Raw genomic sequence first — 24,382 nt, forward strand, 5'->3', positions numbered from 1 at the left:
AATGGGATTAAGGTATAGCTTTTGAATGAGCATGTGTGTTTGTTGTTTAGGCGAATTATATTTAAATAAACTCTTCATATTAAAGTTATCAACCAGTTATGTTGAGCTTTATCAGAATCACAGAATGGTATCACATAATCCTAAAAGAAGCTATGTTTGTCAAACAATGTACAATAGCTCAGAGTGCTCTTTACAATTAATACATCAACTATAATTGACTTTTAGCTCTGGGAATCTATCACATTTTCTTCCACCATAAAGAGTTGGAAGTGCACAGACTGTCAGCAGGCATATCATACACAATATCTGAAGTTAGATGCAAAGCCAATATCATAGCAAACTGGACCAGAAGGTTCTGGAGCTCTTTACATGAGCACCAGTTACATTACGTAGGGGCACATTCATATTTTAGGTTTATTTTTAAGGGAAGTGGAGTTTAAGTGATTTGCCCACAATCACAGGACGTTGAGCCAACATGGAGACTCGAATTCAGTTCTCCATTTCCCCAGTTCCAAAATCGGCAGTTATAGGTAAAAACTAAAAAAAAAAAAGTAGGGGAAAAAAATGAAGGGAAACGTGTGAAATCGATCACAAAAAGGAAGTTCCCGCTGGGCTCTATTGCAATACTTTGAGACGTAGACCGCCGATGACGCACCTTGTGAGTTATCACATTAAAATACCATTATTTGCTCTTAATGCTTTCTGTCCCTGAAAAGTCGTTTATGGAAATAATAACCTGTGCAATAAATTCAATTCACAAATGGTGAAGAAATACTTTCAAGCGCAGGCGTACAAAGTAGAGGTTTCCTGCGACAATGAACTTCGTTTGGGACACACACGGTTTTTGATGTCCGATGCAGAACCATATGGATAAAACCACTGTAGCATCGTCTGTGAAGCATGGATATGTGGACCACCTCCAAAACATAAACAATATTGGACGATACACGCAGTTGCAATGCCGCTCTGGCCCTTTTAAAATGGAATTGTTATGCGAATATATGCTTTTACTTACTGTACTGTCAAAACGAGCGTTTTACCATAATTGCATATACTTTTTTTTTAATGTATACAAACGCATTAGTTTAGCTCCATAAAAATGAAAAACCTATCTAGGTCGCTTTGAATTGTTACTACGTTAGGCACTTTGGATTGCCGAAGAGCTCACAATCTTGAGAACCTGCACAGTCTATAGGATTAAATGAGCTAGTTTCTAGGGACACTTATGAAGAACGTCGCAATGAATCCTTAAGTTCCAAGATGGCCTCAGTTTTGGCTCACTTAGGCTCAGAGCAAGGGACACCAATTCCAAGCAGGGCAGGAGGGATGAGTAAGAACAGCCTAGAAAACAAGCATCCAAGGTAAAATCTATGGGAGGAGGACAGCAAAAAGCGCCTTGGGAAGCATGTAGTATGTGGAACGACACTGGCCAGTAACCGGAAAGGAGTACTTCATCCTGACTACACAAGGCATGGACGGCAGGACCGAAAAGCAGCAGAGAGCAGGAAGCGAAAGTAGATGATGAAATCCCGACCAATCAAAAGCCCGTAAATTTGAGTGACGTTGAATTAAGCTAATGGAAAGTTCAGGTAATTAAGTGGCGGATTTTAAACCCCTTTTAAGATTTTTTTTTTTTTAATCATGAAAGATTTCGTAAGCGTGTGCATGCAGAAGAAACCTGAAGAGCAGGCATGCCAAGGACATCATTTTAATGGATTATTTTCCTGACTTAGTTGAGATTTGTTGGTGATAGTTTTAGATGAATGATTGTTTCTACTCTAAATTGATGGCTGATGTATCCATTCACTTTTTTAGCTGCTAAGGGTGTATGTCTTGTTCTTGTTTGTAATAAGCTGCTGAAAGTTCAAGCGGTATATAAACTGTACTGTTCTTCCCTAAAAAAAGATCCTAAATTGTTTCCTAGAGCTTTCTCTTTTACTTACCATGTCTGAATTCTGGTGTTAAAACTATCGCTTATGTAGCCTGGCCACATTACCTCTTAGGACAGGATGATAAACCTGAAAGAATTAATAAACTAGATTTTTAGTATTTGTCATAAGAGTAGACAGATGTTAATCAAATGCTTCCAGAAGTCGGGGTTCCTTTCCTCTGGAAAAAAGGTGCATTCAAGAGTAGAGAGATATTGAAGGAAATACTGGGAAGAGTTACTGGAAGAAGATATATTGGTAATGTTTCTGTAGGCAGGTGAGAATTGTTCCTCTTGTGTGTACTCAACAAGTAGTTCACATCCATTGTATTAAAGGGGGGGGGGGTTACATGATACTGTAAGAGGATTGCTTATGTTTCTTTGCTCTGGAGTTCAGCGTTTTTCTATTTTTCAACAAATATGATGTGGTACTACGAATGTTGTTGTGAAGCATACGTGAGAGCGACTTAGGATCTGGAGTTTCTATTTTACAGATAATCTCTTAGTTATCTCTGCGAGACAACTATTACCTACATTCCTTTTTAATCATAGTTCTAGCATCTGATCTGGTTTCCAGCAGCCTACATGGGATTCACACATCTTGCTGAATTGCTATGCTAAGCACAATAAGAACTTTAGCCTTGCTTACTATTTTGCCTGTTTGACCAGAATGGCACCTCAGCTGGGTTAGTGGTTGGGCCAATATTTCACATTTGGTAGTTGAAATATGCAAAGTGGATGACCAGTCCATGCTCAGAGTTACACCAGAATTAAAAATACATTGTAACCTTAAATGAGTGGTCCATACTAATAAGATCAAAGAGAGCGGGTGCACATTGCTTCAATCTGTAAATGATCCATCCTACTTTTACATTATTCATTTCTATTGAGAGGTTTAGTGTTTGAAAGGACATGGTTTAAAATTCTCTTTCTGGTGTGGGAAAGGTCTGGGCATTTTTTAATGTGCTTGTGCATTGAATTTGCGTAGGCTGATGGATCCTATCTTTCAGTGACAGGTCTACTGCATTGATGTGACTTCCCCTTTCAATTTGGATCAGAAATCTTGCGAATCACAGGTTTAAAATAATGTTTTAGTGGTCTTAATATAGCAGGACTGTCTGCCATTTTGTGGCAAAGGGATATCCAGGAATGAGTGGAAGGGACTTGGAGGGGGGCTAAAGCACCCTGGAAGGAATCAATAAAACATTTTTAAATCAAACAAGGGTGAAGTGTTAAATGGCAATGTTTTAACTCGGAGTAACGTTTTGAAGCTCTTTACTTGCCCACTCAACTTACCTCAAATCCACAGACTACAGCAAGTAAAGTGATGTAATTGTACAATAACAGGACCTGGGAAAGACATAGATACTAAGCCAAGCGAAGGGAAATTCTGAGTTGCTTGAATTATGCACAAATAGTGATTCTGTATAGCAAACTTAGGTATTTCTATCGTACTATGTTAGAAGCAAGGTTTATCAATTTTTAATTACAAAGATTCGTATGGATCATAATGTGTCTTATCGCAAACTATTTATTACTCTTCAATTATCATGTCCCTCTACATATCTCTTCCAGTCAAATTATCTTGCTATAATGGACTCATGAGCCTAGCATTGGTGTTCTCTCTGGGCGGACCATTTACCTGTAGTTGTTGTTTTTTCCTGGACTGCTCAGTAGTTTGCTGCTCTCCATGGGCAAGTGCACTCCTTTCTCGTCCACCACTTCCAGCATTTTCCCGTCATCCTGCCACCAAAGAAAGGGAAGGAAGTGAGTCAGGAAGAGTCCAAGAAAGGCCAGTCAACAAGACATGGTATGCCCAAAAACATGTGGACACTGGCAGTACTGGATTTGATATTATTCCTTTATTCACAGATATAATTATAGTTCAGCACCCTTCTGCAATGGAGAACCTGTTGCATGACGTCCCAGGATTTGCTCCACAGAACTGCTATATAATATGTACTTGTAATAGAGATACAGAGGCAGATGACCTCTGTAGGAAAGTAGCATCTTTATAGCACAGTTACCTCCACTTTTTGTGTGGTGTCAGTGTGTTTCGACTGCATTACACTGGGATCCCAGTGTATGTGCTCTTGCCTCAAAATTTGGTTACATAGTAACTTTTCACCCCACAATTGGCATACTGGTGCGCCGATTTAAGTCTCTAGTATATGGTACTTAGGTACACAGGGCATTGGTACACCAGGGGTCCCAGATGGGCTGTAGCATGTATTATGCCAACCATCGGAGCCCATGCAAACTGTGTCTGCAGGCCTAACATTGCAGCCTGCATCAAATGGTGCATGCACCTTTCACTGTAGATATAAGGCTTGTCTTATATCACGGACACTGCGCCTGGACACTGTAAGTCACCCCTATGGTAGGTCCCTAAGCCCAAGGGCAGGGTGCATGTTCCTGAGTGTGAGGGCGCCCCTGCATGAGCAGAGGAGCCCCTACAAACCCCAGACTCCATTCCATGGGCTTTGTAAGTGCAGGAAAGGTATCTTTTATTTTTTGTTCTTTTTTTTTTAAATCTCTTTATTGAATTTTTCAGTGAACAATTCTTACAGTGATTTAATAAACAGTGTTAATTATAATGCAGTTATGGAGATCCTTTACCACATTTTTGCTTCTAATCATCTTATGATGCAAATTTTTACATATTTTACAGCTAGTATCTTTGTTACATTTGGTTAAAGGAGCACTGTAAGAACGATGAAAAAGTTAAAAAGAGGAGAACAAAATGAATGAAAAATAAAAAAAAACAAAGAAAACGAAATGATATATAATAGGTTGAGGGGGTGGGGAAGATGCTGACGGGGGGAGATGATCTATTGGGGGACTTGACGACTTCTTTTTGGGTATTTGTTAGCGCAGCGGGGCCCATGGAGGAGTTGGGGGTTCAATATAACAGTCACATGTATTTACTTTAGGGAAAGGCTGCGGGTACTGGAGGGAGGTTCTCAGTAGGAATGTCTTGTTACTTTAATTTGTCGTCTGCTTTGTGCCAGTGATCTAGGGCGGGCGAGTGTCATCTTTTTCGAGTAGCTGTTCTGGGAAGGTGTCCCATATCTCCGCGTTTTTAACCACTATCCCTATGTCCCTTAATGTGTTTAATACATGTTTTTCTGCGTTGGCCCAGTGAATTAGGTCTTTAGTCCACCTGTCTATATCTGGGGTGCCAGGGGACTTCCATTGTGTTGCAATGAGTCATTTAAAGATGATGAACGCTAGGTCTGCGCATCTATGTTTTTGTTTGTCCTTGTTGCGCCTATGGCGTATGTCCAAGATGCAGGATTCGGGTGTGGGATTTAGCATGAGACCCGACCACTTGGCTGTCTGTTGTGTGATGGTGTGCCATGTGCGAAGTAGTGGTGGGCAGTTCCAGGTCATGTGGTAGAAATCTGCCTCCGTGGTTCCGCATCGTGGACATTCAGACGTTGCTTTTGGAAACATACGTTTTATGCGAAGTGGGGTTAAATATGTCTGGTGTAAATAATTAAGTTGAGTGTATCTGAAGCGGGCATTGCGGGAAATTTCCCACGTGGTTGTGAGGGCCATGGTCCATTGTTGCACTGTGAGGGGTGTATGCAGGGCCTTGTCCCAGTGTGATTTAGCTTGTGTTTGTGTTTTTACGGGATAAGCTTGTAGTATTTGGTATATTCGGGAGATGCTTGATGGCATGCCAATATCTGTAGTGTGGGTGCTATTGGTGGTTCTGAGTTGCCTTGGCCCCATGTTTTACGTATCAGTCCTTTGAGTGCCCCATATGTGATGAATTCACCTGGTCCTAGGTTGTATGTCTCTGCCAGTTTTGTGTATGTTATATATTGCTCGTCTTCATATAGGTCGCCGATCTGTTGTAAGCCTTTTGCGGTCCATGTCGCTAGGCTCAGTGTGTCATGTAGTTTATTTATCCCTGGTATGGCTAGTAGGGGAATCTTTGGTGAGTATAGTGGTACATGGGTTCCCTGTGATACATATCAGTTCCATGTACGTTAGGCAACTGTCATTAGTGTGTTTTTATGATGCAAAGTGAGTGTGCCCCCCATGAGCCAATCTAATATCTTTGTGCATCTTAGTTGCATTCTCACTTTGTGTCCCTCTGGATTTGGGGGGTCTTGTAGCCAAGTCGTAATCCAGTGCAATTGTGCTGCTGGAATAATAAAGCTCGAGGTGAGGTACCCCCATACCTCCCTTTCTACTGGGAGGTAAAGCTTAGCTACAGCCACCCTTCTGCGACCGTTCGCCCATATCAATTCAATCAGCAGTTTGGTTAATTGTACGAAGAGTGTTTTTGGTAGTATTAGTGGTAGTGCTGTAAAGTAATAAAGTAATCGAGGAAGCACTATCATTTTGGCCAGAGCCACTCTTCCCATAGGCGAAAGTGGCAGTGAGCACCAAAAGGGTATAGAGCTTTTAATTGATCTAATGGATCTATCTAGGTTACCTTCCTTTAGATCTGTGGCGCTATGATAAATATGGACTCCTAAATATTTAAAAGTTGTGTGTTCCCACTTTAAGACATTTTTTGATTGACGCTTCGACATGTGGTTCTGGGGATGGACACACAGGGAATATGCATGATTTGGCCCAGTTAACACGCAGGCCAGATAGGTCTCCAAAAGTATTAAGTAATTGCAATATGTGTAGAAGGGACATGGTGTGGTTGCGTAGATATATTAGTGCGTTGTCTGCGTATAATGAAATTATGCGGAATTCTTCGCTGTCTGGAATACCCCATTCTGCTGCTTCCTTGCGTAGTCTTGCCGCAAGTGGCTCTATTGCAAGTGCAAACAATAGTGGTGATAATGGACAACCTTGTCATGTTCCTCTTCCTATGTCGAATTTCTCTGAAATGATTGCGCCGGTTTTAATCCGTGCTTTGGGATTCGTGTATATTATGGATATCCAGCGTATAAAGCCTGCGCCAAATCCCATTTTTTGTAGTGTTCTCATCAAGAAAGGCCAGCCCAGAGTGTCAAAGGCTTTTTCCACATCCAGTGACACCGCCACCCTAGAGTGAGCTAGTCTCGGAGTCATGGACATGATGCGTATTAAGTTTCTGATATTAATAGAGGTATTACGGCCCCTGGTATAAAGCCAGATTGGTCTGGGTGTATCAGGGTAGTCATTAGTGGCAGGAGGCGATTGGCTAGGATTTTCCCTAATATTTTATAGTCTGAGTTTAATAGGGATAAGGGTCTATATGAGCGGACGTTTAAAGGGTCTCGTCCTTTTTTATGTAGGACTACAATTGTCGCCTCCCTTTGTGTTTCTGTGAGTTGTCCTTTTTCGTATGCTTCTTGTAGCATTGTTTGGAATGATGCGATTATCTGTGGTGTGAAAGTTTGGTAGTATTCGATGGGGAGTCCATCCGTACCTGGGGTCTTATTATGTGTCAACTGTTTTAATGCCTGAAGTATTTCTTCTCTTTCGATTGGTCTATCAAGGTTTATAATTTGTTCTGCGTGTAATCTCTTCAGTGGGGCTTGCTGAAATAACTTTGCCAGTTGTAGCGGGTGTGGTGGGGTTCGGTTGCGTACAGTGTGCTATAGTATTGTTTGAATGTCTCATTAATCTCTTGCTGTGTGTTTACCATTGTGCCTGTATCTTGGCGTATAGCATTTATGGGTGTGACTTTCTGTGTCCCTTTTGCTAGCCACGCTAGTAGCCTGCTAGAACGGTCGCCTTCGGCGTGTAGTCGTGCTATATAGTGCCGATAGTCAAATTTGCACAAGCGAGTCTCGGTTGCATTCCATTGGTTTTTGAGGTTAGTTAATTTGTTGTTATTGCCTCTGCCCATGGCTAATTCGCATTCCGAGTTGCGGATTTTCCCTTCAATTTCATGTAGCTCTGCACTTAGTTCTTGTCAGACTCCGCCTGCCGTTGCTATGCAAATGCCTCTTATAACTACTTTGTGTCCGTCCCATTCTGTAGCTCGTGATGTTGTTGTCTTTGTGTTGATTGCAAAGTAGGTTTCTATTTCTTCTGCTATTTTGGCACGGAAAGGGGGGTCGCGCAGTAGGGTGGGTTGCAGGCGCCATGTTGGAATACATGTTGGCTGTCTGCCCCATTTTAATGTTACCAGTAACGGGCAGTGATCTGATAGGGTTTTGGCCAGGTATGTTGCATTATGTATCATGTGTGCTAACCTATTAGTGCATAGTAATAAGTCTATTCTCGTATGGAGTTGATGTACTGGTGAATAGAAAGAGTATTCTCTATCTATGGGGTGTAATCGTCTCCATATATCTTGTAATTCTCTTTCTTGCAACCATTTGTTAAGTGCACAGGACAATGCCTGCACTGGACGTCTCTCGTTGGAGGGTGTGATCTGTCTATTGACATTCTATTACGCTATTGAAATCTCCCCCCCATATAGTGGGTGTGGTCGGGTCGTACGGAATTTGTGTAGTAATGGTTAGAAGGAATTCTCCCTGTCCTGTATTGGGTGCGTATAGTCCAATTATTGTTAGTTGTTTCCCATCTAGCTCTCCGTCCAGGCTAGTGTATCTTCCATTATTATCCGTGTGTACATTTTTGACTGTGTATGGTATGCCGGGAGCTATCCATATTAATACATCCCTTGCGTATGTTGAGGTTTTAGTACCGTGTATTATTCCCGACCAATTTTTGTTTATTTCACTCAATTCGTGTGCTGTAGCATGCGTCTCTTGCAAGATAGCAATGTGTATTTTGTGCCGTTTAAGGTATGAGTGTATCTTACGTCTTTTGGTCATGTTAGCAAGTCCCCTAACGTTCCAGGTTACTATATTATATGACGTCATATTGTGTGGATTGCTTGGTGTAGTGTGTCACCCATGTACCGGGTCCCACGCCATCTCGACCAGCCCCCCCAGAGTCTCCCATGTGTTAGGATATTGAGCATCTTGTAGAGGAGAAGGAAAATAAAAGAGGAAATAAAACTTACATTGATTAATCTAACTGGGGGCTGCGAGGCACAACTGGTGCAACTGTTTACATTAGTTACTACAAGGTCCATTCGGTATCCCATTGGGTTGGGGGGGGCGGTGATGTATTGTCCGGGGTGTCTCCGATTTACAGCCCGTACGGATGTAGTTGCATCCCTTCTTGTGTTCTGTTTTGTGCCTTCTGTGATTGTAGTTCGCGTGTCGGGCCTGGTTTACTTTCTGCATGTTTCTTACTTTCTTTTTTTTTTGTTCCGGGTTTGCCTGTATTTTGAGAAGGTAGGTCCGTGTGCTGTTCTTCTTTTATTTCTTGAGTTCGTGAATTCGCATAAAGAGAGTCCTGTTGTTTCATCACTAAAGGTCATCCGCCGAGCGTGGAGTAAACGTTGGTCCTGTGGTAAGTGGCGACATGATTAGGCCTTCTTGGCTGTTCGTTGAATCGGAGACCGAGTTGTTCGTGTCTTGGTTGGATCGAGGCTGTATGGACGAGAACCTGTTCGTCACCTTTAAGACTTGGATTTGCTCCGCCTTTACATGTGATTTAGTTGGACCCGATTCGGTCTTGCGTTTAAAATTTTTTTTGCGGCGTGGTTGTGGAGTCAGCCATTCTTCTTGTGTTCGGGTCTCGGCTGTAGGGTCTATCAGGCCTTTCGTGTGTATCCAAGTCCATGCTTCTTCTGATGTTTGGAATATGTGGGATCTTTCGCCGTCCACCACCCGCAGTTTAGCCGGATACATCAAGGAGTATGAGTAGTTTTTGTCTCTCAGTATTTGCTTTGCTGTGTTAAAAGTGGCTCGTTTGCATTGCACTTCGGCTGTGTAATCTGGGTAGGCCGTGATTTTTGCATTTTCTGTGTCAATTGGGCCTGTTGTGCGGAAGTTCTTTAGTATCTGGTCCCTGTCCCTATAGTTTAGAAGTCTCGCAATTAGTGGTCTTGGTGGAGCTCCCGGACGGGGAGGGCCCCCTGGTACTCGGTGTGCACGTTTCACTATTAATAGCGGTGGGAGGTTGTTTGTAAATATGTTTTCTTTGAGCCAGCGCTCCAGGAATGCTTCTGCGTTTGGGAGTTCGATCTTCTCCGGAAAACCGAGGAATCTCACATTATTGCGGCAAGAGCGTCCCTCCGCCTCGTCAGCCTGCTTATTTAGGCATAATATTTCAGTTTCCTGATGTTGGAGCCGGAGCTATAAGTCTGCTATGTCTGGTTGTGCTATGTTAAGGGTTGTTTCAGCTGTTGCGACCCTTTCTGCTAGCTTCCGATGTTCCATTCGAAGCGTGTTAACTTCAGCCACCACAGTGTCTATTTTTCCTTCTAACGAAGTTCTGGTGTCGAGTATTGCTTGGAGTACTTTTTCCATTTGCGCGGAGTGGGCAGTTAGAGTCTCTGTCACTTTATGTAGAGCATTTGAGTGGTGTTCTGCGTCCATTTCTGATGCTGATGAGGGTCTAGTTTCAGTTTGTGCTCTTTGTGTTTTCGGTTTCACCATCTTTATATTAATCTTGAGTTCATGCGCATCAGATTATAAGTTTATACGTCTTGTCTACCACAGTACCAACTCACTTCGGAACCGTTGAGCAACAGTGCTATTCCATCCAAGAGCCCTACTTTTGCAGATGAATCTGCACGTGTAATCGGTGATATGGCGCTTTATAGGGTTGAATAGGGCTGCGATCCTTGTCTAGTTACTGTGCGCGTGTTTACAGGAGTCGCTTTATGAGTCGCTTGGTTCCCCACACGGCTATGTCCTCCTGCAACATCCAATTTGCGCACTCCGGCGCCTTTCACATTAGTAGGCTTCTCTGTGTGAATTGTAAGGTTTTTTTTTTTTTTCCACTCTTCTCTTTTTTTCTCTTTTTCCTTTTGTTTTCCCTACTTTTTGTCCGTTTCACTCTGTGGCACTGTCCCCTTTTACTTGACGCTGTTCATGCCTGTAGGTGCTTCATGCTATGTGATCCGTTACGAGTGCGCTACAGTTATTGAGTCAACATTTAGTTTGCTGTACTGTATGGCTAACAGGGTGTTGGTTTAATGTGTTGACAAACTGATTTTAAGCGTAGTTCACTAGATATGTTCCGCTGCTGAGAGTAGTGGAGCGGTGCCGCACCCCGGGCTTTTTCCACCCTGCTGGGCTTAATTAATCTTTGATACTTGTTATGCACGTCTGCCGGCGGCAGTGTCGTCGATGGGTCTCGGCGCGGTTATCGGCCGGAGCCCGGCTTTATGACAACCATTTCTCCAGGCCCTCTACTCCTCTCTCCTCCAGCGGGCCCGTCTGGGTAGGCCAGAGTGCGCCTCGGTCCGCGCCGCTAGGTGTCTCCGCCCACACCGGCCGAGCGCCCGGGCCTAGCTCCGCTAGGAGTTTCAGCGTGGGCAGCAGCGTGGGTCCGAACCCCCGCATGCGTTCCGTGGTCTCACGCGCCTCACCTCTGCTTCTCGCGGCTCCGCCGGTCAGGGTACTCCCAGGCCCAGGTAGGCCCGTGCGCGGGCGCCGCCTTGGCTCCAGCGCGGGTCATCCGGTGCACACTTGCTGCATCGCAGGATTCCGTTGTTCGGTTTTTCTTAGTGTGCTATCCTTATCGCACACAGATTTGGTGGTTTTCATGTGCAGTGCCTGGGAATTTGATGTTTTATCAGGATCTTTTTACCGGCTGTGGACGGAGCTCACTTTAGAGCGTCCTTTCACGGCACCATCTTGACCACGCCCCCAAGAAAGCCATCTTAAGGTATGCAGTGGACACTAGTCAACACTAATAGTCCAACTACATAATGGCATCACCAAACCTGGGCATGTTTGGTATCACACTTTTTGAATTGTGCAACTATACTGATTCCAGTCTTAGTTGCATGATACCATATACTCTGGGGGTTCCTTTGAGGATCCCGCAGATCAGCCTGTACAGCCTTGTAGGATCTGCCTGCCAGCCCGTGCTGCTGCAGACCCCCAGACACTGTTCTGTCCTCCTGCTGCTGAGCCTAACTCAAGCAGGGGAGGCAAAATCAAGGGGTTCCTGTAGGAGGGAGGTGTGACGTCCTCTCCTTTAGAACCAGGTCTCTCTGGGCTGTGGTGGGGTGGCCTCTCAGCACCACCAGACTGCTTTGAAGGGCACATTTGGTGCCCTCTTTGTATAAACCGGTTTGCACCAGTGCAAGAATCATCTTGGGTTTCCTGAAGGATACCAAACAGACCAAGGATTCTGCTATCCTCCGCCAGAAACAAGCCCCTTTTGTTAACGTGCACTTTAGTGACTCCCCAATTCACTCCCACTCCGCTTAGGGTCATAGCAGGGTGAACTGTTAGTCATGTCGTTAGGACATCCCCAAAGCTGCTCCTTTAGGCGTCTTGCTCACCGCGAGTATAAGGGCATGAATGACAACAAACTGCTCACTCCTCTGCTTATTTCCACCCATCAGCCTGTCTCCTTTGTCTCATGCAGACCTGCAAAGACCTCAGTGTGATTGCTATAGGTCAAAAATTATCTAGAAGTATGGTGTCCAACATAGACCTACAAGTGCAAAAACCATGCTTGAATTTCATGATATCCATTCAAGATTAATTATCTTATAAGTGAGCTATATGGAAAACTATATATCTACTCAGTGGGTATCCAAAATATCTGCAATCACTGTGGCCTTTTTGGACCTACAAGGCACCTGTAGCCCAGGAAATCCTGCTCTATGATTACAAGTTTAATACAGTGGGAAATTTCGGTTGTTACCCTAACAGGTGCCTACCAGAGCCGGTCTGACTTACGACCAGGGGGGCTTAAGCATTTATTTGTGGTAAAAAAATTCATTTAACTATTTTGTGTCAGTTTGATTACTTTATTGCCAGGAAAGTACCTCAAAGTGCTAATGGCTACTTGTAGGAGGCTGGACTGGCTTGTAGTGAGTACCAAGGGGTACTTGCACCTTGCACCAGGCCCAGTTATCCCTTATTAGTGTATAGGGTGTCTAGCAGCTTAGGCTGATAGATAATGGTAGCTTAGCAGAGCAGCTTAGGCTGAACTAGGAGACGTGTGAAGCTACTACAGTACCACCTAGTGTCATATGCACAATATCATAAGAAAACACAATACACAGTTATACTAAAAATAAAGGTACTTTATTTTTATGACAATATGCCAAAGTATCTTAGAGTGTACCCTCAGTGAGAGGATAAGAAATATACACAAGATATATATACACAATACCAAAAATATGCAGTATAGTCTTAGAAAACAGTGCAAACAATGTATAGTTACAATAGGATGCAATGGGGACACATAGGGATAGGGGCAACACAAACCATATACTCCAGAAGTGGAATGCGAACCACAAATGGACCCCAAACCTATGTGACCTTGTAGAGGGTCGCTGGGACTATTAGAAAATAGTGAGAGTTAGAAAAATAACCCTCCCCAAGACCCTGAAAAGTGAGTGCAAAGTGCACTAAAGTTCCCCTAAGGATAAAGAAGTTGTGTTAGAGGAATAATGCAGGAAAGACACAAACCAACAATGCAACACCGCTGGATTTCCAATCTGGGGTACCTGTGGAACAAGGGGACCAAGTCCAAAAGTCACAAGCAAGTCGGAGATGGGCAGATGCCCAGGAAATGCCAGCTGTGGGTGCAAAGAAGCTTCTACTGAACAGAAGAAGCTGCGGTTTCTGCAGGAACGCAAAGGGCTAGAGACTTCCCCTTTGGAGGACGGATCCCTCTCGCCTTGTAGAGTCGTGCAGAAGTGTTTTCCCGCCGAAAGAACGCCAACAAGCCTTGCTAGCTGCAAATCGTGCGGTTAGCGTTTTGGGACGCTGCTGTGGCCCAGGAGGGACCAGGAGGTCGCAAATTGGACCAGGAGGTAGAGGGGAAGTCGAGCAAGACAAGGAGCCCTCTTAGCAGCAGGTAGCACCCGGAGAAGTGCCAGAAACAGGCACTACGAGGATGCGTGAAACGGTGCTCACCCGAAGTTACACAAAGGAGTCCCACGTCGCCGGAGAACAACTTAGGAGGTCGTGCAATGCAGGTTAGAGTGCCGTGGACCCAGGCTGGACTGTGCACAAAGGATTTCCGCCGGAAGTGCACGGAGGCCGGAGTAGCTGCAAAAGTCGAGGTTCCCAGCAATGCAGTCTAGCGAGGTGAGGCAAGGACTTACCTCCACCAAACTTAGACTGAAGAGTCACTGGACTGTGGGGGCCACTTGGACAGAGTTGCTGGATTCGAGGGACCTCGCTCGTCGTGCTGAGAGGAGACCCAAGGGACCGGTAATGCAGCTTTTTGGTGCCTGCGGTTGCAGGGGGAAGATTCCGTCGACCCACGGGAGATTTCTTCAGAGCTTCTAGTGCAGAGAGGAGGCAGACTACCCCCACAGCATGCACCACCAGGAAAACAGTCGAGAAGGCGGCAGGATCAGCGTTACAGAGTTGCAGTAGTCGTCTTTGCTACTTTGTTGCAGTGTTGCAGGTTTCCAGCGCGGTCAGCAGTCGATTCCTTGGCAGAAGGTGAAGAGAGAGATGCAGAGGAACTCTGATGAGCTCTTGCATTCGTTATCTAAGGAATCCCAAGAGACAGAGACCCTAAATAGCCAGAAAAGAGGGTTTGGCTACCTAGGAGAGAGGATAGGCTAGCAACACCTGAAGGAGCCTATCACAAGGAGTCTCTGACGTCACCTGGTGGCACTGGCCACTCAGAGCAGTCCAGTGTGCCAGCAGCACCTCTGTTTCCAAGATGGCAGAGGTCTGGAGCACACTGGAGGAGCTCTGGGCACCTCCCAGGGGAGGTACAGGTCAGGGGAGTGGTCACTCCCCTTTCCTTTGTCCAGTTTCGCGCCAGAGCAGGGCTAAGGGGTCCCTGAACCGGTGTAGACTGGCTTATGCAGAAATGGGCACCAAATGTGCCCATGAAAGCATTTCCAGAGGCTGGGGGAGGCTACTCCTCCCCTGCCTTCACACCATTTTCCAAAGGGAGAGGGTGTAACACCCTCTCTCAGAGGAAGTCCTTTGTTCTGCCATCCTGGGCCAGGCCTGGCTGGACCCCAGGAGGGCAGATGCCTGTCTGAGGGGTTGGCAGCAGCAGCAGCTGCAGTGAAACCCCGGGAAAGGCAGTTTGGCAGTACCAGGGTCTGTGCTACAGACCACTGGGATCATGGGATTGTGCCAACTATGCCAGGATGGCATAGAGGGGGCAATTCCATGATCATAGACATATTACATGGCCATATTCAGAGTTACCATTGTGAAGCTACATATAGGTAGTGACCTATATGTAGTGCACGCGTGTAATGGTGTCCCCGCACTCACAAAGTCCGGGGAATGTTATGTTATGTTATGTTATTTTTATTTGTACCGCGCACAGCTGCCCCAGCAAAGGGGCGTCCCGGCGCTTTCAGAAGGAAAACACAACATAGCACTAAAAGCGGGCAAAAGAAGACAAAACACAACAAATAAACTTAGACAAATAAAAAGGTCTTAATAGCCCGCCTAAACTGAAGAAGCTCATCAATGGCCCGGATTTGTGGAGGAAGAGAATTCCACCAACACGCTGCCAGGACTCGAAAGGAGCGACCCCCAATTCTGCTCAGCTTAAAGCGCGGAACCACTGCTAAGTTCTGGCCTAACGATCTAAGAGTGCGAGAGGGAACATAAGGAATCAGCAATTTCTCCATGATTTGTGGGGAAGTACCCTTTAAGATTTTAAATGCAAAACAGAGAACCTTAAATCTAATCCTCTGTTGCACAGGGAGCCAGTGGAGAGAGCGCAGAGTATTGGACACCAAACATCGCCTGGGGAGACCAGTCACCAGTCGGGCCGCAGCGTTTTGAACCCGCTGGAGCCGCCGAAATTCTGACTGGTTTATCCCCGCCAATAGGGAGTTGGCATAGTCCAACCTAGACAGCACTGATGCTTGAACCACCAGCTGTCTTGTAGGTGCATCAAAGAATTTGAGGATAGGTCGAAGTCCTCTGATGATGCCATAGCAGGAAGCCGCCACCTTCTTGGTATGACAGATGAAACTCAGAGAAGAATCAAACCATACCCCCAAGTTTTTTATCTCTACCGCTGGGAGGGGAGTCACACCCAACTCCGAAGGCCACCATTTATCATCCCACAAAACCACCTGTTTACCAACCACCATAATCTCCGTTTTTTTGGTGTTTAACTGGAGACAGTTTGATTTCATCCAGTTAGCCACTTCCCGCAGACCCTCACAAAACCTGGGAGCCTCCAGGTCTGAGTCCCCACTCAGTGTGACCGCCAGCTGCGTATCATCTGCGTAGGACACCATAGTTAGGCCCCACCGCTTGACAACCGCAGCCAACGGTCTCACATACAGATTGAAAAGGGTGGGACTCAGTGAAGACCCCTGTGGGGCTCCCTGGTCTAACGGGTAGAATGACGACTTACCGGGCGGGATCGCCACCTGGAATGACCTATCCGTAAGGAAGGAACGTAACCAGTGCAAGGCGGAGCCAGAAACGCCCACCTCCTCAAGACGCCGAACCAGAATTCCGTGCGAGACCGTGTCGAAGGCGGCACTAAGATCTAATAACAACAGTGCCGCCGTCCGACCGGAATCCATCACGGAGCGCAGATGCTCAACCATCGAGAGGAGGGCCGTCTCCGTACTATGACCCGCGCGGAACCCGTTCTAGGTAGGATCAAGAATGTTAAACCTACCAAGGTGGTCTGTAAGAGTGGCATTCACATGGGCCTCTGCTATTTTCGTGGCCCAAGGAAGAAGGGAGATAGGGCGGTAGCTTTCAGGTTTAAGGGGGTCAAGGGTCGCCTTCTTCAGAATTGGCGTAACTACTGCCTGCTTCCATCTAGCGGGAACCACTCCAGAAGAAAGAGACAGGTTGATCAAGGACAGTACCGGGGAGCGGCAAACCGGTGCCAGAGTCTTAAGTTGGGCCGGTTTCAACGGGTCAGCCGGAGAGCCAGACTTAATTTTGGCGCTGAGATAGTCAAACATCTCGAGAGATAAGGGGGGTAAGATGGAAAGACATTCCCCCTCACCTAAGGTGCGACCAACCTGCTCTAGCATCAGGGAACCGGTTGGGAAAGTGCGATAGATGGCTTGCACTTTTTCATAAAAGAAAGAGGCCAAACCCTCACAATGTGAATCCGAGCATAATTCCCCTGCAATTACTCTCTTCGCCATCAGGTCCTTTAATACTTTAAAAATAAGTTTCGATGGATTGGTAGAATTCTGAAACTGTTGAGCATAAAAGGAGGCACGAGTTTGACACACTGCCCTGTGATAAATCTTGATTTTAGCAAGATAACATATTTTCAGATCAGAGTCATATGACTTCCTCCATAATCTTTCGGCCTGTCTACAGACCCTCTTAAGAGATGCCAAGGAAGTGTCATACCAAGGGCTCGGCTCCTTCCGGTGACACTTGGACCAACACATAGGAATGAGAGAATCGAGGGCACCAGAAATCCACTCACAGAAGGAGTCGTATCCACAATCGACCTCGGTGAGCGGACCTAAAGGAGCCTTCTCGAGCTGATGATAAAAATCCTCCAGACTTAATTTGTTCCAACGTCGTTTAAGAACAAATCTATCCTGAGATACAAAAGGAGAGTCAGACAGAGAGCATGCCATTTTCACCAGCATGTGGTCTGTCCAGACCAACTGAGAGGACCCAAGAACTCTGAGACCTTCTAAATTTGTGAAGAACGGGTCAAGAATATGACCACCTTTATGTGTGGGGAAGGAAATCATCTGCGAGAGCTGTAAAGCCTCAAGATCCGCCAAAAAGCTACTAATAGTAGGTAAGGAAGGACAGTCCAAATGGAGATTAAGATCTCCCACAACATTAAAATTTGCGCATCCTAGTGCCTCTATGCTAATATACTCAGGAAGAGCAGCCCTAAAAACAGAATCACAGCCCGGAGGCCGGTAAATTAATAACCCAGAGAGGGTAAACTGATGACTAAACGCTATTTTAAATAGGGCACCCTCACACCCCAGAAGTTCAGCGGCTTTCCACTGACAGGGATAACACCGTTTGGTGACCATCGCAATACCTCCACCTCTAGTCGTACGATTTAAAGTAAAAATAGCATATTCTGGGGGAAAAGCTAAGTTAGTTATCGAGGAGTCCGAGTCCTGGAGCCACGTTTCCGTCAGAAAAAGCACATCCGGCGAACCATCAGCAAGAAGGTCGTAAATCTCCTGATAGTGCTTTACCACAGATCTGACGTTTAAGCTCCAGATACTCAAGTCCCGTTGTCCTATCCTCTTTACAGCAGGCCCTAAGGAGCGTATGAGGGAAGGGGGTTCCAATGACCATATACCGCACCTACAGTGATATGGGCCACACAATGGGCCTACAGGCGAACACTCGCAACGTGTACATTGACCCCGAAGGGCCAGTAAATCGGACCTACTATAGGCCGGAATTGGCCCTGAACAATGTGGGGGCACCTTGGCTAGTGCCAGGGTGCCCACACACTAAGTAACTTAGCACCCAACCTTTACCAGGTAAAGGTTAGATATATAGGTGACTTATATGTTACTTAAGTGCAGTGTAAAATGGCTGTGAAATAACGTGGACGTTATTTCACTCAGGCTGCAGTGGCAGGCCTGTGTAAGATTTGTCAGAGCTCCCTATAGGTGGCAAAAGAAATGCTGCAGCCCATAGGGATCTCCTGGAACCCCAATACCCTGGGTACCTCAGTACCATATACTAGGGAATTATAAGGGTGTTCCAGTAAGCCAATGTAAATTGGTAAAATTGGTCACTAGCCTGTTAGTGACAATTTGGAAAGAAATGAGAGAGCATAACCACTGAGGTTCTGATTAGCAGAGCCTCAGTGAGACAGTTAGTCACTACACAGGTAACACATTCAGGCACACTTATGAGCACTGGGGCCCTGGGTTACCAGGGTCCCAGTGACACATACAACTAAAACAACATATATACAGTGAAAAATGGGGGTAACATGCCAGGCAAGATGGTACTTTCCTACACTACTATTAAGAGGTATATAGTATTTTACAAGTTTACTTTTATTTTTTGCTTGACATTATGCCAATTTGGCAAAACAAACATTATAACATTACATAATGACATGATTGTAAGAAAAGAAACAACTGTAAACATCAGCATTATTCAAATTATCACACCAGTCAAAGTATCTGGGCATACGTTTGCTCCCCAACAACTCCAAGCATAGATACTTAATGCCACCTCATATCTTCTATTATATAACACAAAAGCTCAACATTTAAAATGTGAAAAACAGCCTGATTTAAGAAAGAGGCTAATCAAATAACTCAACTTCAATTAAAATATTTAAAAAAAACTGAATAAAAGTCTCCATTATCCACAGATAGCTACATGCGCTAGTAAATATTATCTATAGAAAATCAGTTCTTAAGCAATCCTCCAGAGTTTTCCTTAATAGTTAAGCAGCAGTTAATACTTACAATGCTTTTCCTAGTGACGTTATGGGCATGCTATATACAATCCTTTTTAGAACGCCAAAAGCAGTCCCCCAAGGTTCATTCTAATAGTTCAACTTGTTAGTATATATAAGTTCATTTTAATATTAGGTTTCAAATGTATTGTATAAAGCCTTATCATTCCACATTGATTCATTTTAGTGATTTAGCCACACATGATATATGAAATACATGCACAGTTCATAGTAAAACATATTATATACAATCCTTTTAATAGTTACCTAATATCAGTCTAATAACGATGACAAAAACATACTATATAAAATCCTCTAACAGAGTCCCCGTAGAAATCATCTATTTTTGTATTTAGTAATTTAGCAGGCAGAAATATCTAAAATACATTTACATATGCTAATTAAAAATGTACCATGTATTTCATAAAGTTAATGTAAGATTTTTAAAGGTACAGAATGTGTTTATCATGCCTCATCTACTCTAGCGTTAACAATACTAAAGCATTTCCTGAATTTAAAACATAAATTCCTATTATCACACTTCATAACAGTATCATACAGGTCTTTAATTTTCCTAATAGTCAGAGATCTTGTAACAGGGAGTAAAAAGCTTCTTCATTCTTGTAGGAAAATTGTGCAAAATAGTATTAAATGCATCAGGCTGGTAGGATCTAGTTCACAAAATGAGCACATTTCTGCACTTTCAACAACCTTTTGTCTCTCGCTTTTGTTTAGTTTCAATTTTAAGTACCGAGATACTTGGCCCTATCTCATCTTTAGCATCCATCTCCTGGTGGTTCCGTCCTTAATGTATTATAGGTAAGGCTGTACTTTTTCCAATTGACTTAATATTCTGCATATGATAAAGATTCATTCTTTTTGCACAGTCCAGTTGATTTACATTAAACGCCAATATGTTTACCAGATAGTTTATCCTCTTTTTATGTCTGTTGTTTGATATGTCCTCTTTTGACTAACTAGCTCGTATCAATGGTTGTATGATCTTTCCTAGATTCTCGATCCAAAATATAGATTTAGGTAGTGTTTATTATATATTTCAAGGCTCCCTCTGGTGCATTAAATATACTTTATTCTTTTGTAATATTTAAATTTTATGTTTACCAAACCAAAGTACACCCATAATAATGGGTTGACTTACCCTTTCAGAAGTCATAGCTAGTTCTTCCATATTGTTGTGTCCACTATCGCAATATGTTTCATAGCTCTCTTGCTACAAGTATCTCAGATCCATATAACAACAGGTTTACAATTTTCAGGTTACATGTTTCTGTTAGTACCTCCAAAGAATTGTGAGCCAGTTCTCTGCTCTGCTCTGGCCACTGCTTTCCTTCACTTTTCTATATTTGTGAGGTGGTTTTTATAGTTATGGTTCCCTTTCACCTCTTACCGGCTGGGCCTCCCCCCCTCCCCCCCCCCCCCCAGTGCTGAGCCCTTTTTTGGCTATTTGGGGTAGTTTGCGCTTAGGCCTTCATAACTCTTTGTCCACATAAGCTATCCACGCCAAATTTGCGTCCTTTTTTTCCAACATCTTAGGGATTCTAAAGGTACCCAGAGTTTCTGGGTTCCCCTGGAGGAGACCAAGAAATTAGCCAAAATACACCTACACTTTAGTTTTTTTCTAAAAAGGGGAAAAAAGGGCTGCCGAAGAAGGCTTGTGTTTTTTTCCGTGAAAATGGCATCAACAAAAGGTTTGTGGTGCTAAAATCACCATCTTCCCAGCTTTCAGGAACAGGCAGACTTGCATCAGAAAACCACATTTTCAACACAATTTTGGCATTTTACTGGGACATACCCCATTTTTACTATTTTGGTGCTTTCAGCCTCCTTCCAGTTAGTGACAGGAATGGGTGTGAAACCAATACAGGATCCCGGAAAGCTAAGCATTTCTGAAAAGTAGATAAAATTCTGAAGTCAGCATGGGGTCATTTGTGTAGATCCTACAAGGTTTTCCTACAGAAAGTAACAGATGAAAAATAAAAATATTTAAATGGAGCTGAAAAAAAACAGCAATTTTTCTCAGCGTTTTACTCTGTAACTTTTTCCTGCAATGTCAGATTTTTTAAAGCATTATACCGTTACGTGTGCTGGACTCTTCTGGTTGCAGGGATATATAGGGCTAGTAGGGTTCATCAAGATCCCTAGGTACCCAGAGCCAATAAATGAGTTTCACCTTGCAATGGGTTTTCATTCTATACCGGGTATACAGCAATTAATTTGCTGAAATATAAAGAGTGAAAAATAGGTATCGTTAAAAACTTTGTATTTCCAAAATGGGCATAAGATAAGGTATTGAGCAGCAGTGGTTATTTGCCCATCTCTGAATTCCGGGGTGCCCATACTAGCATGTGAATTACAGGCCATTTCTCCAATAGACGTCTTTTTTACACACTGTCTTACATTTGGAAGGAAAAAATGTAGAGAAAGACAATGGGCAATAACACTTGCTGTGCTATTCTGTGTTCCCCCAAGTCTCCCGATAAAAATGGTACCTCACTTGCGTGGGTAGGCCTAATGCATGCGACAGGACAGGCAACATGGACACATCACATTTTTACATTGAAATCTGACGTGTTTTTTGCAAAGTGCCTAGCTGTAGATTTTGGCCTCTAGCTCAGCTGGCACCTAGGGAAACCTACAAAATCTGCACATTTTTTAAAACTAGACACCTAGGGGAATCCAAGATGGGGTGACTTGTGGGGCTCTGATCAGGTTCTGTTACCCAGAATCCTTTGCAAACCTCAAAATGTGGACAAAAAAACACTTTTTCCTCACATTTCGGTGACAGAAAGTTCTTGAATCTGAGAGGAGCCACAAATTTCCTTCAAACCAGCATTCCCCCAAGTCTCCCGATAAAAATGATACCTCACTTGTGGGGGTAGGCCTAGAGCCCGCGACAGGAAATGCCCCAAAACACAACATGGACACATCACATTTTGACAAAGAAAACAGAGCTGTTTTTTGCAAAGTGCCTAGTTAAGGATTTTGGCCACTAGCTCAGCAGGCACCTAGGGAAACCTAGCAAAGCTGCACAGTTTTGAAAACTAGACACCTAGGGGAATCCAAGATGGGGTGGCTTGTGGGGCTCTGATCAGGCTCTGTTACCCAGAATCCTTTGCAAACCTCAAAATGTGGCCAAAAAAACACTTTTTCCTCACATTTCGGTGACAGAAAGTTCTGGAATCTGAGAGGAGCCACAAATGTCCTTTAACCCAGCATTCCCCCAAGTCTCCTGATAAAAATGGTACCTCACTTGTGTGGGTAGGCCTAGTGCCCGCAACAGGAATAGATCACACAACGGTCAATGTTGGTACTTACTTGAGGCAACTGTTGACCCTGGGTTGATACATTCCTTACGCAGGCACTAGGTATAGGCACTCAAGTGGGTAGTGTTTTTATCAGGACAGGTAAGGAATCACTGGGTGGTAGGAATTTTGTGGATCACAGCATATTCCTGTAGTTTGTGTAACAGAAATGCAAGAAAAATAGAGTTTTTATTCAACATTTCAGCTTTGCAGGGTATTCTGGGTAAGAAAACTTTGGGGAATCCACACGTCACACCTCTGTGGACTCCCCTGGATGTCTAGTTTCAAGAAATGTTTGGGTTTAGTATGTTTCCCTATATAGCCGCCGAACCCAGGACCAAAAACACAGGTGCCTGCCTTACAAAACCAGTTTGTTTTGTGATAGATAATTTTGATGTCTCCACAATACAATTTGGGCAGTGGAATTCGGGGCTGAACTAAATTGGGGAGCTCCCAAGAGAGCACCCTCTCTGTGCTTGCCCCCGCATTCACCTGCTCTCTGGGTTGGGCTAACCCACTATTGTGCTGTAGCACAGACTGTGCTTACGAAGGGACAACAGGACTGCCCTTATCACCTCCCTCACAATTTACTGGAAGGCAGTTATCCAATGGGGCTCCTCCAACTGAAAAATCACTCCCAGAGTCTGCGCCATTGTCCTATTCCTCAGATGCTGTCTCAGTCTCTGATCCTATGTCAGAGCTGTCCTCTATAACCAGAGTGACGTCGGCAGCAGTCATCCATCAAGATGCCATCTCTGCTATTGGCTAATTTGTTGCTCTAAAACACTAGCCTATATAGACAGTCACAAAATTGCTGGTGTGTGTGTGTGTGATACGTGCTACAGTAGAGGGCACCTTACCTGCACTTCTTCCCTCAATCAGCACGTTCTTTCAAGACACTCAAACACCTTGTCACATACCGTTCGTCAGAGTCTTTAGCACCTCCTGCACCCTGTCCAACAATCATTATTGGCGCTCCCACTCCCATGTCCTCCCCCTCGGATTCCCTCATTACCAACCAGCAAACGTGCTCTTCATCTCTCCATAGCCACCCCCCACCCCGCACATACATTTAATTTGTATTATAGCGCAGGTAGTGGCTGACTTTACTAACGTACTCAGCTATTTACTTAAAATACAGATTTGCTCTTTGCAGTAGGCATATAAACCTTCTGCGCTTCTGTATGGCACTAAAACTGCCACTAGACAAAAGTCTGATCCTTTTGTAGCAGAAACATAATCACAAGACTTACTTGACTTCTTTATTGCTGCCTAAAAGCTACAGTTGAAATGCGTCAGTTGAAGTATGTGTACTGCTTTGAAGACGCAAGCTGCAACTGCATGACAACTGGTGGCAAATATATATATATATATATATATATATATATATATATATATATATATATATATATATATATATATATAGATCACTTTTATATGTGGGTCTGGTTTTCCTAGGGGCCGATTGCAGCCCCCAGGGAAGCCACAGATGCACTGACAAAAGTGATTTTATATATATATATATGTATATATATACAAATATATATATATATATACATATATATATCAAAAACGAAGTTGTCCTCATGTGAAAGCGCACTCCCAACAGGTTAATTAAACGGGAAGAAAAAGCAAAGCCAGCAACTCACAGTGAATTTCTTTAAGCTGTTTCATTATTCCAGGCCTTTGGTTATAAAATCATCTCTGGACACGTGTTTCTAGGTCACGTGCTGGAAGTGTTCCAGGCATTTCTTTCTTGTTGAAAAGACCGGCATGGCTTCAGCTTGTCTAA

At 44.1% G+C, this 24,382-nt stretch overlaps 1 protein-coding gene across 1 annotated transcript in view; it reads right to left on the reverse strand.

Moving 5' to 3' along the window:
* Positions 1–24,382, reverse strand: part of SLC4A8 (solute carrier family 4 member 8) — a 626,941-nt gene that overhangs the window by 58,091 nt on the left and 544,468 nt on the right. The window contains exon 23 of the mRNA XM_069230889.1: positions 3,570–3,670. Coding sequence (XP_069086990.1) covers positions 3,570–3,670 — 101 coding nt within the window. The remainder of the gene's footprint in view (positions 1–3,569; positions 3,671–24,382) is intronic.

The sequence above is a fragment of the Pleurodeles waltl genome, chromosome 4_2 (assembly GCF_031143425.1).
Source record: "Pleurodeles waltl isolate 20211129_DDA chromosome 4_2, aPleWal1.hap1.20221129, whole genome shotgun sequence".
NCBI classification, from domain to species: Eukaryota; Metazoa; Chordata; class Amphibia; order Caudata; family Salamandridae; genus Pleurodeles; species Pleurodeles waltl.